The sequence below is a fragment of the Zymoseptoria tritici genome, chromosome 7 (assembly GCF_000219625.1).
Source record: "Zymoseptoria tritici IPO323 chromosome 7, whole genome shotgun sequence".
NCBI classification, from domain to species: Eukaryota; Fungi; Ascomycota; class Dothideomycetes; order Mycosphaerellales; family Mycosphaerellaceae; genus Zymoseptoria; species Zymoseptoria tritici.
The window spans coordinates 1816125-1833326 of NC_018212.1; the positions used below are offsets into that span (position 1 = coordinate 1816125).

General features: G+C 47.8%; 1 protein-coding gene across 1 annotated transcript; it reads right to left on the minus strand.

Annotated features, from left to right (window-relative positions):
* Nucleotides 1-3347: 3347 nt before the first annotated feature.
* Nucleotides 3348-4551, minus strand: MYCGRDRAFT_94648 (uncharacterized protein; the record flags this gene model as incomplete). The annotated part of the gene is made up of 2 exons (XM_003850986.1): nt 3348-4395; nt 4457-4551. The coding sequence occupies 2 exons, from the start codon at nt 4549-4551 to the stop codon at nt 3348-3350; spliced, it is 1143 nt and encodes a 380-aa protein (XP_003851034.1).
* Between the last annotated feature and the right edge of the window lie 12651 nt (nt 4552-17202).

Sequence of the window (17202 nt, forward strand, 5' to 3'; positions counted from 1 at the left end):
GCTTACCGAGAAGGGTAGGGCTAACTAGAAGGACTAATATATACGAATCTAATAAATATACGCTACCGACGACTCGCTCGTTACGTGCTCGCGGACTAAATAGACTAGCTCGTAGCTAGAAGGAACGATAAACGTATATCTTAATATCTTAATATCTTAATCTCTTAACACCTTAATTCTCTTCCTTAAAAACGGCTCGCGGCGTATACGTAGGCTAAAACGGCTGGCTCGTAAGCGTAAAAACGAGGGATTTAAGGAGATATATAGCAACTAACGCATTTATTTAGGTATTAACGAGCAGGCTCGTAGCGCTCGTATAGGGCACGCAGGCCAAATCGATCTATCTATTAATCTATTACGCCTAGTCTACCGAACTTCTCGTTAACAGCACGCTAATACTGCAACACCGACTGCTTAATCTTAGCAATAGTAGCCTTCGACTTGCTACGCACATTATTAACCTTATCTATAATCTCCTTAATTAGCTTAGCCTTAATCTTAGCCTTTAGCTAACCTCTTATGCCCTTTAAAACTCCGTTCTTACGCTTTAATTCCGACACCTCCGACTCTAGCGTAGCGATCTTATCCTGCGCCTTATTTATCTTACTACGCATGCTGCTAACAGCCTCCTTTAATACACTCTTCTTTTCTACCGGCTCCTCCTTAATCTTTACCTCCTCTCTAGCAAAACACGGAGGCTTGCCCTTATAGTAGTAGTAAGCGCAGGTAACCGTAGTCTTAGAAGTCTTATAGTCGAGTCCGCGATCCTCGTACTAGCCGTACTTAGTAACTGCCGGAATGCCTATTTTTTAATATTAGCCTACGAGCCTTACTACGTACCTTACGAGCTACATTACCTTCGTCCGTTTCTATAACTCTACGTGCATAATTATATCTCCTAAGTATCTAACGTCCGCTCTTCTTCGTATTCTTGTCTGCGCTCTGTACCTTAGTAAGGGAGTCGTTCTATAGAATGTCGGAGATGTACTAGAAGTCGTTAGAGGTAGCCGTAGTAGACTTAGTAAAGGCGAGGAGGTCGGCAGGCAGCTAAGATGTAGGAGCGATAGCTAGAAGGGATGTAGTCGCTAGCTTAGAGTCGCTGCCGTCGGTAGCGCTGTCGTCGTCGGAGAGAGAGGAGAGTAAGGAGTCGTCTTCGGACATAGAGAGACCTTATAGGCGCTTAGGGTCGCGAGCCTTACTAAGTTCCGTATTAAGTGCCGTAAAACCAGCCATTTTCACGTGCGAGCGGTGTGTATTGTGTGACGAGCGAGCTGCGAGCGCGCGCGGTGGAGTAGTGGAAGTAGTAGTGTTAATAAGAGGTTTAAGAGTCGAAGAAAATAACACTTATCTAACTAAACGGCGTATTAGCGCGCGCGCACTTATATGTAATTGTCGATATTGTCGATAGAGTAACTCTGCTGCTGTATAGGTGACAATACAAGCAATTAGCGACAATAGTGGTGGTGGTGTTGTGATTGTAAGAAATAAGAATTGAGGTAGTGACCTAAACTGCCATATAGGACACGATCCCAGCCTCATCAGAGACACGACCATCAATCCAGATATTCATCATCTTGTCCATCAATTCATCCGTATTGCAAGGAATCAGCTCAGAGGCCGAACCTGGAATGGCACTCTGCGTGTATGTCATCAACGCCGCCGCCACTCCACTCCGCTGGCCGCCGACGCCGACGTCAGCATGTTCATGAGGACCCATCCCATCGCGTTCGCCCTCCAGGATGAGTTCGCGATCCATCGACGGCGACGGTAAGCATTGCACAGTCCATCCAAAAGAGGACTTGATCTTCAATCTTCGCTTGCAACTTTCGTTTTACTGCAAGCCTGCAATTCCCGCGGCGCTGCTGACTCACCCACTGCTACATAAACAATGGAAGCCAACGTCCGGAACTCGCGTTCTATGTCTCCGGCCAGCATTCCAGGAACCATTTTCGCATCTTGCCGTGTCTGGCAGAGCTTCATGTCGGCATCGGAGCTGGCTCGCCGTCTCTACCACAATCTGCCGCGCAGTGATCTGACCTGGTCTGCAGTGCAGGCGGTGCTGGTGCGGCAGCGCAACCATCGTCCTCTCACAGTTCCACGCGTTGTTTGGCTTGGAGACGCGATTCTCTCGCACTGATGGTTCATCAGAGGGCTCTTTCGCGCTCGGTCTTGTCGTCAAGTGGTCGAACTCCGATTCCTTGACGGTCTCTGGTTGCCTGACGTAACACGAAAATTGCTGGCTCTTACGTTCTACCTCATCGACCACGCCTGTCACCGTTCGCTCTCTTCACGCGAAATGCTTCGAGGGACTCGCCACTTGCTTCGATCGAACGAGGATTCTACGCCTCCCTTGAGACCCGCCCTTGCCAGTGGAATCTATCGTCTTCGTCTGACAGACGTTTCGAACCATTCTTTCAAGGACGCGATCAATGCCGTGGCTGGACTATGGGGGTTCGACATGATCTTCCATGTTCCAAGACCAGATCATCTGGCTGGGTCTTCGCAAGCGCATGAACTTGTACCATGACGCTCATAGCCCACGTGGAAGCGCCATGAATGATGACTGTCTGGGTCTGGCCCGATGCAACGTGCTGCATGCAACGGTAATAAGTGAACGTCCACCTTTGCTGGTCTCGTCTCCGGCACCACGATGCGGACTCTGCGTCTCCGCACGGCTTCATCCGTCATGTGTGACGTTACGATCTGCTCTGAGGGAACATAACAGCATCGCTCGTGCCAACTCCTTTCATCTGCCGATCGTTCATTCGTGGCAGTGTGGTGATAAGGAGCCCTCCGCGCCTTCCGCGCGGCCTCGCCGTCTCTAACATAGCTGCACCGACACAAGAAAGACCACTTACCGGCAGATGTATCACGATCTTCGGTACCATTCACGACAGCCAGCTGGCAATCATTGCCTGGACACTTTCAAGCTGATCACATTCACAACAATGGCACATCAAGGTTGGTGGCTCGCGAAGAGTCCGAGCTTTCGATGTCTAAGTACGAGCGACCGATGTCTGAAGCAATTGATAATAGAAAGCCAGAGAGCCTCACACCACCCTGGCAACGAAAAACACAGCCCAACAACAATTTGTTCTTCAGCCATCTCATCTCATTCCTGCTCAAATACCTCTCCTTCTTCCCCCCGTCGGAACTTCTCTTCGTCCAAGTTGGTTCAATCTATCTCCGCGATCATATCATTCCAATTCTTGCACGGATACCCATTCTCCATTTGGCAATTTCGAAACCGTTATGGACGCACAGCGCGCAGCAGCAAAGCAAAGCAGAACCCATCCTCCACCAACGCGGAAAGGAAAGGTCGTAATTTCGTCGGAGCTGACACGGCTCTAGATCCTGGCCACCTGCTTCCTGCGTTTCACCATTTGGCCATTCTCATTGATGATCCGAACGTCAATGTCGACCCAGAATGGCATTCGCGACATCCTCACCGCCTCGTTCTTGCGCCAGGCATCAGCAGGCTTCACTGCATGTTCGAGAAACTGCCGCACAGCTTTAGTCTTCATCTCTTGCGCCGCAGCGAGGTCAGGAACGAAACCAGCCTTCTGGACTGTCCATGTATCTGCGGCGGTCAAGATCTCGATGGTGAAGCGGAAAGGGCGGGGAGTCATGACCGTGGCTGTACCGTTTTGAGTGCTGGGTGCATTGCCAAATGCTTTGTCGAGGGCCTCGCATTGAGTGGTGAGCGGAACGGAGTCGAATGGTACCATTGCGAAGGTCAGACGGAGGCCTTGCCCCGGCAGGCTTCTCCTTGCTGCAGGCACTGCTGTCTGCGCTCCCGATCCCGCACGATATACAGCTGCAGCTGACGATGCCGCGCGCGCAGCTGCCGCAGCTTGAAAAGCCGCATTGGCACGAGCAATGTCATGCCGAGCTGCCATATGCATGACCTGCTGAATCTGCACGAAGTTGGCACGGAATTCCTCGTGGTACAAAGGTCGATGGTCTGCCGGGATGGTGCGAAGCTTTTCCACGCGAGCTCTGATACCATCGACGAGCGGCTTGAGGGCTGGGATGCGCTCAGCTATGGCTCCGAGGCGGGTTTGAATGTTCAGCTCGTTCGGCTGAGCAGTAGGAGTGATGCCAGCTTGGCGCAGTTGCATAATTCGGGCGGCGGTGTCGGCCACTTGCCGTGTGAGGGCATCGATTTGAGCCTGCCGTCTGAGGGCACCGATTTGAGCCTGCCGTCTGAGGGCCTCGATTTGAGCCTGCCGGCGATCTATGACGGCTCGGAGGGCCTGCGCCTGAGCTCGGAGCCGAGTCAAAGTGGCGGCGTCTGAGCTGGGTGGTGTCTGGGTCGCGTTGACCCTGACGATAGTTCCGACTGCACGTGGGCGGACTGTTGATGCCCTGGCTGAGGCTGGCATGAGACCTTGCCTTTGAGAAGTTAGTACGACGATGTTATGGAAGGTGTGAGTTGTGTTGGGTCGGTACGTACGCTGCCATTGTGCGGCGAAGGTAAGCTAGATTGCTGAAAGTTGGAGCCCTTCGGCGGGAGTTCTTGTCGGACTTGTTTGGGAAGTTGGCGACCATCTTGGTAGTTGACGGAGGGGTGTTGGACGATGCGTAGTGTGTTCACGTGGTGTGATTGCCTGTAAACGCAAACGTCCAAGCAAGGCGAGGTTGTGATGCGAGAAGAGTATCGTAGTATAAAGCGGTGTTTGGCGTTGGTGGTAGGGTGTCGGAAGTGGTTGGTGGCTGGCGTCGGTCGTTGCTGTTGTGGTATATCTTCAACGAAACACCTTCGCAACGTCGAATAATTTTTTGAACGAACAGGACACTCGTCGATCGAATGATCAGAGGAGCATGCAGGAGCAGGATGCTTTCCAGAAAAGTGGCCGTCGTCGAGGCCTTTGTGCGACGAAGGTATACGGCGCTAGGCAAGCCACTAGTCCCGAATGCAGACAGGAAAAGCGGGGCAGAGAGGGTGTCCAGCAACGAGATAACTAGATAACTAAGGTTCTGTGCAAGTATAGTAGAGTATTCTTTGGTAGGTGGGTAAAGACGAGTCGAAGGTAGTAGATAAAGGAAACTAGAAATTCTAGGAGGGCGGGGGAGCTTATATAGGTACTATATACCCCTTACCCGGTAAGCGTACTATAATAATAAGTAGTAGGGATGTATGAACAAGCGTACTACTCGGGTGTGCAACAGTGTAAGGATACCGTACTATCTGGTGCAAGAGTAATTCTTGCCCTTTCGATCCGCCTACGGCGGCTACCTATTTAACCCTCGAGAGATAGGTACGAGTCGGTACGGAATAGGTACGGTACGCCTACGACTCGCTACGCGACATCTGACTCGTACCCGCATATGTATACCGCAACGATACCGTAGGGACTTCGCAATGACCTTTAGGTCCCTACGGTCCGCCTACGCTTAGCCTTAGCGCCTTTTATATACGCCTCCCCCTTATACTAATGTCCTCAGTAGTAGAGGTTATAGCTATCCGTATGCGCATCCTTGCGCTCTATAGTTCTAACTCTTATAGTATTTATTTTTTATTCCTCTCGGATCCCTTACGATCCGCTACCGTTTACGTGCCTTTAGTTATCTCGGTTTAGTCGTTACGGAGCGTCTACGTAGCGACGGTCGCTAGGCGTAGCCCCGCGTTGTTATTCCGAATTTTTATTAACACTCTAGTTAATCCTTAGCGGAACGCCCGCGAATTTATGCCTTAAATATTTTCCTTACGAACGACTTTTTCTCGATAGGACATCTTCTTTCTATACCGCATTCGTAACTAAACCGCAACCGATCTACAACTAATATTACTAACTAATATTATTACCCGTACGTAAGCGTACTATACGCCTCTATAGCTATAGGCTACTAGAAGGGCGCTATAGCGGACTTCGTATATCTAACGGATCTACTAGAAGAAGCCGTCTATAAGTAGAGCGTAGGCGACATAGCTCCGGACGCTCCTACTACCTAGATCGATTGTTATAGGTGCGCAAAGTCTATTACGGTTAGTAGGGAATATAAGAAGCTACTAAACAAGGCTTATAAGTTTTGTAACTCTAATAACCGTAAAGGTTGCTATTAGGTACGTATGCGCTTCGCTATAACTTGTTAACTTTAGCTAACTATATCGTAGGTGCTCGGCGGTATATAGGGTAGAGTTAATAAGATCTATTCCCTCTTTAATATCTACCGCGAGGAAATTAACCGTATCCGTCGCGAGATAGAGGAGGAGAACATCCCTCTAGATAACTTAGAGGAGTATGTCCGCGAGGATAACGTAGCTTTTACGGCCGGCCTTAACCTGTCTCTAGCCACATCGACATCCGCACTTCCATTGCACACCCAATATTGACCTGATCATCACCAAACACGCACCATTCGAAAGCCCTTATCAAGGCCGTTCCAACGAACCCGCATTCACCTCGCTGCCCTCAAAACCCACGCCGCTACTGGAGTTTAAAGATTCACCTTGCTGCCCCCTTTAGGGTGCAAATTTTGACCCTGAACTCCGGGATTTGGCCCCCACCTCCGAAACCTTATTCCGACCTCACCTCCCCCACACTCGAAATATTCCCTGTTTAGGGCATTGCACAAGGAAGGTTTACAACCTGTACCACAACACAACACTACAACACTTCAACACACCACAACACAACTAATACGCCGCCGATTCGGACGCCGTGTAGCCCGTTTGAAAGCCCTCGACGAGAGCTTTCATTCTAGCTATCAAACGCCTGATTTGGTCGAATTCTGAAAGAGCCAAAGGCCAAACAAGAGCAGTGTCCCTAGGATACACAAACATACATATACACTTAGTTCTCTCTACACTAGAGTTACCTGTTGTCCTACGCCGCCGAGAGAGGAAGCTAAAGGAGCAGTGTGGTTTAGTAAGGACGAATTTGCACCTCTAGGGATTAGAGTAGTGGTACTAGCTGTATAGCTAGATACTCTGTATAGAGTATAGGCCTACCTTTCCCTAGAGACAAAGGTTGTCCCGAACCTGCTACAGCTACCCGCAGAACGCCTCTAAAGCCTGCTACAAAGACGCACGTTGCTGCAGGCCAGAGTACTTCCTAGAAGCAGAGGTATATTTATATATCTCTTCTCTCCTCTTTAAAGTATACCTTCTCCCACTTTGTATAGTAGGAAGAAGAGTGCCCTAGTGTCGTAAGTAGGCTAGGACCCGAACGCGATTGGAAATAGAGACGAACAAGCAGCCCTCTCGGCGTAAGACTGCTGAGCCTCTTTTCAAACAACAAACAACAACAATAAGACAATGTCTACCGAGACGGAAATGGAAATGACAGACGCAAGCTCAACCCCTCAGACTCCAAAAGCTACGGCTAGAGGGGACGAGGAAGTTACGTTTGAGTCTCTCAAAACCCTGCCGTTGCCGGAGGAACTACTGAAAAGAACCGGCATTCCTTTTATACCTAGGAAAAGGCAAAACCCCTTCGAATTTAGTATCTCCCCGACTCGCAGCCCTTCTCTCGGAAAGAAACAAACACTCTCTTACACGCCCGCGAACGAGAAGATCCTACAAGCCCGACAGCTACTAGTCGAAGCGGCGGGGGATCTAGTCGGGTTTCCAGGAGAACAAACCCGGGTTCTCGACCTTCTCGAAGTCTTTCGGCACTTTACCGAGCGTATAGACTTTAGGACAACGTCCCAAATCCTCGCAAAGCAAGTCTCGAACCTAGAAATGACAACAAAGAAACTAGCAGCACAGGCGAAGAAGCCCACTTTCGCAGACGTTGTTAAGGGAGACAGCGGATCCGCTACCTCTACCTCTACCTCCTCGACAACAAAGACAACACAACAACAACAACAACAACAACAACAACAACAGTGGACGACCGTCTCCCGGAGGGCTAGCAAGCCGAAAGAACAAGCAGAACCGATGCCTCTTATCCTTGTACCAAAGGATAAAGAGAAGGAACTCGACTAGATCGCAACCCGAGACAAAATCAACGACGCTCTTAAAGGCGAAGACCAAGAGCTAGCTGTCCTTGCGATAAAGAAATCATTTCGGGGTAACATTGTCCTGAACTTTGCAACAGAGAAAGCCCGCTAACGAACGATCGATAGCCTTACTAAGGTTACCGATATCGTAGGCGAGGCACGGGTAATAGAGGACTCTCTCTGGCACAAGGTCGTAGTCCACGGCGTCTCGACCGCGAACTTCAACACGCCAATAGGCCTACAGGACATTCAACGAGAAATTGAGACCTTTAATAGAGGTCTTAAACTCGCAGGCACCCCGATTTGGCTAACAAACGAAGAGAGAAGAAGGACTCTTACTGGGGCGACAGTTCTAGTAGGTTTTGCCACCGAGGAGGAGGCAAAAAGGGCTATTCAAAACCGTCTATACGTAGGCGCGGACAGCCTAAGAGTCGAGAAGGCGAAGGATCGTATACAACAGAAAGGGAGGCCCCTAGAACGTTCTACATGTTAGAACACTCTCTACGGATTTTCCACGTCAATCTTAACCGATCTATCGAGGCTACAGAGTCTACCTTAGACGTCGCGGTTAAGCAGAAAGCCGACCTTCTACTAGTCCAGGAACCGTGGACTATAGAAGACCCGATAACAGGCTACAAAGAGACAAGATCTATCGCACACCGGGAGTACAACCAGCTATTCCCAACGACTACGGATTCGACGATCCGGCCAAGAACAATGCTATATATTAGCACAAGACTTAACGTCAATATCTCTCCTATTTTATTAGACGACAGCGACATACTTTCCTTTGTTATTTCAGACAAGAAGGGCAACAAGATCCAGATAGTTAATCTCTACAACGAGAAGGACCTTCGGGATACCGAGAACCTGCAAAACCGACGAACAACAGAGAGAAGCCTCTACTCTCTACGCAACACGTTCCTTCCAAACACTCTACTAGTAGGAGACTTTAACCTTAGACACCCGTCCTGGGATCCGAGGGGAAAGGATACTACTAGCGCCCGCGAATTTATAGAGTGGATAGAAGACCAGGGCTTTACTCTACGTAATACGATAGGTGTCGGGACCTTCTATAGGCCGCACCTAGACGCAGAGTCGGTCCTAGACCTTACGTTCACAAGAGGATCCTTATCTACGAAAGAAATCGACTGGAGAACGATTCCGACAGGCTTAGACCATAAGGCTATATCTATAGACCTTATTGGCGCGCAAGATCGAGCCCAACAGAAGAAAGTAGTTCTAGACATAGCTTCCGCGGATTGGGAACTGTTTACAGATCTCCTAATAAGCAAGGCGACGTCTATTGACTATACGAACTCCCTCGACGACATCGCAGACTCCTTTACCTCGTGTATTACCGAATCGATGCGGGGAGCAATCCCAGAGAAAGTAGTACACGCCTGCGCAAAACCTTGGTGGAATAGAGAGCTACGCACGCTACGCCGCACAATGTCTAGAACATATAGACAGACCTTTACCTGCGGACGTACGCCGACGCTAGACGAGAAAGAGGCGTATACGAAAGCGAGAAACGAGTACTTCCAAGCTATTAAAACAGCTAAGAAGAACCACTAGAACGCCTTCCTCGAAAAAGAAGACTCGAAATCTATCTTTAAAGCTATGTCCTATACTAGGAATAGCAGCCGAAGACAGATACCTACGATAAACAACGAAGATTCTTTCGAGGGGAAATGTAAGGCCTTCTCCGAAGCCCTATTTCCGCGCCCTCCTGCCGAGGAACCTCTACCTAGCCGTTGGGAAGCGTATACAGCCGGGGATTGGGGCTGGACTACGCTAACCGAAGAGGAACTCGCTGCCGCCTGTAGCACGAAGATAGTAAAAGGAAAAACGCCGGGCCCAGACGGCATTACGCAAGCTATTATTAGTAAAGCGTACGGCGCTATTCCTATTACCTTTCTACGTATATACAGAAGGCTACTCGACGAAGGACACCACCCCCGATGCTGGAAAGTTGCAACAGGCGTAGTTCTAGCAAAGCCGGGAAAACCAGACTATTCGGTCCCTAAGGCCTACCGAGTTATCTCTCTCCTAAACTGCCTCGGCAAGATTAGCGAGAGAATACTCGCAAAACGCCTAGGGATTATCGCAGAGACGAAGCCCCTTCTACACGACTCGCAGTTAGGAGGGCGAAAGAAGAAATCGGCTATCGATACGGTGCTTCTCTTAACGAACGAAATCGAGGAGAATCGAAGAAAGAAAAAGAAGACTTCGGTTATCTTCCTCGACGTAAGAGGAGCATACGACTACGTTGCAAAGAACCGACTGTTAAGAATAATGATCCAGTTAAGGCTTCCGCACAGCCTTATACGTTGGGTTCAGTCGTTTATGAGCAATAGACGCCTACGAATAGCATTCGACGGACAGATACAGGAATTCCAGGACGTAGAGATCGGCGTTCCGCAAGGTAGCCCGATGTCTCCTATCCTCTTTCTTATCTATACGCGCGACATATTCTTCTCGCTACAAGGAGTTACTCCTAGTTCCTACGTCGACGACATTAGACTTTCTACCTCGTCTACGTCCCTTAAGAAGAACTCTAAGGTACTAGAACGTGAGGCAAGAAGGCTAATAGACCTAGGAAAGAAGAACTCGATTGCTTTCGACCTAGCAAAGACAGACCTAGTACACTTCTCGAAAGGGAAAGGGTCCGATTGCCCGGTAATTCTTCCAAACGGCGATATTGTTCGCCCGGCAAAGAAAGCGATAAGGTGGCTTGGGATTTGGCTAGACGCCGGTCTTACCTTTAAGGAGCACATTGCAATAAGATCGGCACAAGCACAAGCAGCATTCTATCGATTAGAAAGACTAGCAAACACCGAACGCGGTCTATCTTCTATATCGTTAAGAAAGATCTACCTAGCCTGCGTTACTACAATAGCAGACTACGGGGCCCCGGTTTGGTGGCGGTCGAAAAAGAGCATAAAACCTCTAGTATCTCTACAAAGTAAAGCTTGTAGAAAGATCCTAGGCGTTTTCCGTACCGCCCTAAACGTCCCGTCCGAGGTAGAGTCAAATCTCTTCCCCCCGGATCTACGCCTAGAGAGACAGTCAATTTTATACTCTCTACGCGCAGCAAAGCTACCCGAAAACCACCCCGTAAGACTCGCTATCTAAAGCGCGCCTTCGGATACGCGAGAAGTCCGACACGAGGACTCGAGAGAGATACTTCCGCAAAAACGACAGAGAATACAGATACAACTACTCTGTTATCGACTCCGACAATACAAGCATTTCGTAGAACACGAGAGGGCTAACTACGCAAAAGACGATCTCTTTAGCGTCTGGAAAACCCGATACGAAATAGCAAGACAACGGGAGATTAACAAGGTACCTAGGAATACAAATAGCTACCTTAGTCGATTTCTATGGAGCTCGCTAGGAAAACATAGAATAGGAGGTAGACGCGCTTTAACTAGTGCCTTCTATACTATCCTATTAGGACACGGATACCTAAAGTCCTATCTCTATCGCTTTGGACACGTAACGACGCTAGACTGCCCTTGCGGACGACGAGAAACAGCAGAACACCTCGTATGTAGCTGCCCTATCTACGATGTATTTAGGCTACTACCGCTACGACAAGCACAATCTCTACTAGAAATAGTAGAAGATAAGGAACTCCGGAAACACCTTACTACCTTTCTCTCGGATACAAAGATTGCTTCTAGGTCCTGGCACCTAGCAAGAGGCGAAGACGAGACCGTCTAGCCTACACTCCTTTTACTTTTCCTTATTTGTCTTTCTTTAAAGTCCTTCGATACTAGCTGGCTACTATCCTAGGCACGGGTCTTTCCCTAAGGTCAAGAGATACGAGAGAACAACGATTGTACATAGATAGACTGCTGTCGCGAGACAGCCGTCCTACATAGTCATAGACTCCTACAGGACGTAAATGGAACAAACAAACAAACAAACAAACAATAACCTGTCTCTAGCTACAAAGACGTATAACTCCGAGATTTAGTAGATAGAGGCGAATGCGTCTCGCTAGGGACACCGGTTGTTTAGCCTAACTTTAAAGCCTCGCTCTAATATAGAGGCTACTCTCCTCGCTAACGAGGCCGCTACGCGCCTTAATAGTATATACGCCTCGTAGGTAGCTAGCATGTTTTCTTCTAGCGCGTCGCGCGTATATTATCCCGCAACTATACTATAACGACCTTTTACTAACTTTTCGCTTTCTTTAGACTCCCCGCTCTAACGGAGTAATCGAACTATATCTCGCCGTACGCCCTTTCGCCTCTAACGAGTAGGGTGCTATTACCTTCGGCTCCGGCCCTACCGACATACGCCTCCTATCTAACCGCGAAGCCCCTAGTACCCCTTCGACCCGCGTTAACGACCGTAGCGCGTCTAGCGTAACCGCGGCTGCCGGTAGCGACTCTAAGGAAGAGGAAGATAGAGACTATAATAAGGACGCCGGCTTAAGTAAGATTTCCGACACCGAGGAATCGTCCGAGGACGAAGAGGAGGAGGATGTTATATACTCCCCTATAGCTCGCTATAGTCGCCGTCGCCCCTCTTCTAACAACGGCGGGGCTTCTAGTAGCCGCGTACTAAAGAGTAAGTCGCCTCGTAAGGGCGGTAGTGCTCTCCGCCTCGTAAAGGAGAAGCGTACGAAAGTAGCGCGTAAGGCGGCTCGCTAGGAGTAGCGTGCCCGTTATAAGGAGGAGCGCCGTACTATCCGCTCGGCTAATAAGCGTAACCGCTCCCGTAGCGGTAGTGTCTCTGTTCCTACTACGTAAGGTAGCCGTACCGGTGCCGCCGGTAACGACTTTATTCGTAACCGCTCTATTAATCGTATTACCTTCGACGAGAACACCCTCCTAGGTAGCCTAGAAGGTACTCCTACGCGTAACAACCGCGGTCGTTAGCCCCTCGCTAAGCTCGACCCTACTATAATAAGCGGTGCTCTTCCTAACCTAGTCGCTAAGTAGGACCGCATTCGCCGCTAGATCGCCGACAACTAAGCTAAAGCTTAGCGCCTTAATTAATAGCTTACGGAGCGCACCTAAGAGGACTTCGATCGTTAGGCTAGAATCTTTAACGGCACCGCCGGTAGCCGTCCCGCTACTCTATTTAATCGCGGCTCGGCCGATCTACCTTAGAACCTCGCTACGCCTACGGCTCGTACTAACTCTACATTAACTCCCTAATCGGCCCGTCTTACTATCCTTCGTAAGCGCTAGCGCATTCGCGAGGAATAAGTCTAAGAGACTCGCTAGCGTAAGATCGAGCGCACCGCTATAATCTAGCGCGAGCGCGACTAGCGTTAAGTATAAGAGGAGTAGGCCCGTTTAGCGGAGGAGGAGTCCCGCGAGATTACCCGTACCGCTGTCGCTAATATAGTTCTTCGCGTCGAGGCTAACCGTAACGTACCCGCAGGCACTCCGTTAAGTAGCAACTACATCCTCGGAGGTCTTTAGACTCCTAGGAATCGTAGCGACCCGATAGCGGCAAACACTAACCTACTGCCTCGTTCCGTTCGAGAGGAGGTGTACATTTAGTTCCCGGCTAATCCTAACTACCGTAACTAAATTATGTAGGCTTGCCTAGCGGACTACCTAGAGGATCTAGCGCGTAAGAACGACGCTCTATAAAGAGTGGATCTCCGTACCGACTCCGCACCTATCTCGCAACGACTTATTATCGTAACTATAACTCGTAGTTACTACTATAATAACTTCTCTTCTTTAATATAGCGTATTTTCCGGGCGCGGGCAATTAGTTAGATTAGAGTCTCGAATGCGATACGTATAGGACGACACCGATTCGGTAGTTCGATAATACTAATATGTTTAATTATAATCTATGTTTTCCTAGTCTTTCGCCGTAACTTCGTAGTAACTTCCTATTCTTATAATAGCTCGTCTATATCTTTAAAGTTATCGGCGGTTTGCTATGTATTACAAGTCTTATTATAGTCTTTCTATCTTAATCGATACTGCACCTCGCCGCCGCGAGTCCGCTAGTCTACGATTCTTTTAACCTTATATATCTCGTTGCTATCCGTAGTAACGTCCGGTAGCTTAACATTCTTTAGCTCGAAGCTAGGTCTAACATAGTACGGTTGTAGCAGTAAGATATAGAAGACGTTATGGATCTGCTATAACGAAGGCAGCACTAGGCGGTACGCCTACGCCTTCTCTCTAATTATATCGTCTACTCGGAAAGGTCCTATAAACCTAGGTAATAGCTTCCGGCTTAGCTTCTTTAACTTTAGATTTTTCGCACTTAGCAATACTAAGTCGCCCCTACGGAACGTATAGTTGCGATGCTTCTTGTCGTACGCCCTTTGCTAGTACTTCTAAGAGGTCTTAAGCTTCTTCGTAGCCGATTCGCGTACGCTTTGTATCTCCTCGAACCGCTCGATTGCTACCGGCGCCTCCCCTTTGTAAAGAACGGCCTCGTTTATATCGTTCTATCGCGGATTCTCTCTATATACTAGGAAAAAAGGTGTTTTCCTAGTACTTAAATAGTCCGAGTTGTTATAAGCGAATTTAGCGTATAGCAACAACTTAGCCTAATTATTCTATCTTTCGTTATAGAATGCTCTTAGGAATCCTTCTAGCGTCTAGTTCTAACGCTTAGTTTAACTATCCGTTTGCGGATAGTACGCGGTACTTAGTCTTCTTCTTATCTAGCATTAAAAACATAGCTCTATTTAAAATGTAGATGTAAAGAGTGTACTACGGTCGGACATAATGCCTTTAGGGAAACTAAACTTAGATGCTACTCGATCTATAAATACTTTAGCGAAGTCTGAAGCTTTCTAAGTTTCTTTTCCTAGAATATATAATGCTATCTTTAATTGTCTGTCTACGATTACAAGTATAGAATCGAATATATTATCGTTACGCTTCGACAGCGGTAACTTTACGATAAAATCTAGGGTAATTTCTTCCTAATTCCTTACTAGAATTAGTAGGCTGGACAATTTACCTAAGGGCAACAATCTCGGAGCCTTTATTCGTTAGTAGACATTATATATCTTTACGAAGTGCTTAATATCCGCGTCTAGTTCGGGCTAGTATAAGGACCTCGCAATAAGCTTAATAGTCTTATCGGGGCCGAAATGTCCCGCAAGCTTAGAGTCGTAGTAAACCGCTATAACTTCGTTTCTTACGGCCGGTTTATTCGGTATATATAACTTGCCGTACCTACGGAGCAAGTTGTCGTCTTCTAAGCTCTATGCTTAACTCCCGCGCTTCTTTCGACTCTCTATCTATACCTCTTCGCTAGATCTTTATCGCTTAATAAAGTCGTTACGATCCTATAGCGAAGATACTAGCTCGAGGAAAGGTTTTAAATCTTCCGAAGATACGGTTGCGCTAGTAAGTAGGACTTTTGCTACATAGCGTAGCACGATCTATATACATTTAGAAGTGCTAGCGACGGGGGATTTTGCAAAGACTACGTCGCTTTAGTCCGGGAGGTCGTTACGATCTCCCTACGGTGTATTACCGCAATCGGGTCCCTAATCCTTTTCGGTTACGATTCTAGCGAACGCAACCCTTACGCTCTAACTTACTAACTTCAGCTTGTTCTATAGAGTTAGAAGTAGTTCGTTTATAGCCGAATTTTTAGTCTAGTAATCCGGTCTACGAGATAGTCTATCTACTAGGTTCGATTTCCCTACTTAATAGAAAATCTCGAAGTCGAATAAGCCTAGGTATAGTGCGTACCGCGCTTGCCTCGCATTTAACTTCTAGACAGTCTAAATGCCTTTTAGATTGTTGTAGTCTGTATAAACCTAGACCGGGTTTTCCGAACTACTAAAATAGTGCCTCTATACCTTAAAGTAGTGCACTATTGCTAATAACTCCTAATCGTACGTCTAGTAGTTGCGCTCCGTAGGCTACATCTTTCGAGACGTAAACGCTACGGGGTGCTATTTACTATCTAGATGCAGCTGCGACATAATACCTAAGATACTAAAGTTAGAGGCATCCGTTTCTAGCTTAATCTTTAGTTTCGGATCGAAGTGCCTAAGAACGATATCGCTAGTAAACACCTCTTTTAGCTTTCTAAAAGCCGCGTTAGCTTCCCTGCCCTATACGAACTCCTTGTCTTTCTAGAGCAGGTCGGTAATCGGGCTACTAATCTTTACAAATCCTAATATAAAGCGTCGGTAGAAGTTTGCAAAACCTAGGAAGACCTAAACGTTATAGACGCTATTCGGTTGCGGCTATTCCTAGATCGTTACGATCTTTTTAGGGTCGGTAGTTACACCTTTAGTCGTAATACGGAACCCTAAATACGAAACCTCCTATGCCGCGAAGGTACACTTCTTAAGGTTAACGTACAATTCTACGATACGTAAGCGGTCTAGGACCTTGCGGACCGTAGCCTAATAGTCTTCGATGTCCTTACTATAGGTATAAATTAATATGTCGTCGAGGTACACTATATAAAGGTTATCGAGAAGGCCCGCTAGGGCACGGTTAATATAGGCCTAGAATATAGCCGGAGCATTAGTTAAGCCGAAGGGCATAACCTTATACTTATAATAGCTATACCGCGTACGGAACGTAGTCTTCTATTTATCGCCCTTACGAATGCGGATGCGATAATATACTTTCTTAAGATCGAGGGTAGTAAAGAACTTCGCACCTATTAGGCGATCTAAGGTTTTATTAATTAAGGGTAGAGGGTATCTGTCTTTAACGGTAATAGAGTTAAGTGCTCGGTAGTCGACGTATAAGCGTAGCTCGCCGCCCTTCTTTAGAACAAAGATAACTAGTGCACCCGTAGGGCTAATACTATGTTATATACGACCCGAGGCTAACTCCTTCTCTAGGTAATCCCGAAGGATACCTAACTCTTTCTCCGAGAGATTGTATAGGGAGCTATATAGTAGTTCCCGGCCCTCGACTAGGTTAATAGCATAGTCGGTAGCTCGATACGTTAGTAACGTAGAAGCGGAGTTAGAGTTAAATACGTCGGTATAGTCTAAGAGAGCCGTAGGGATTTTAACTACCTTTACTTCGGCTAAGCCGACGGTATATACGAGGCGCATAGATCCCGTAGGCGTTACTATAATCTACCCGACGACAATAAGCGGAGTCTTATCGTTCCTTAACTCCTTCTTTAATCTTTTGTACGAGATCCTGCCGATAGTTTCGGTCCCTAGACCCTATCGCTAGGTTCCCGCACCGACCTAGATATTAATTCCTTTCGTCGTTATAGTGTGTTGTCTAAAGAGGATCTCTAGTCTATCCTTATCTACCC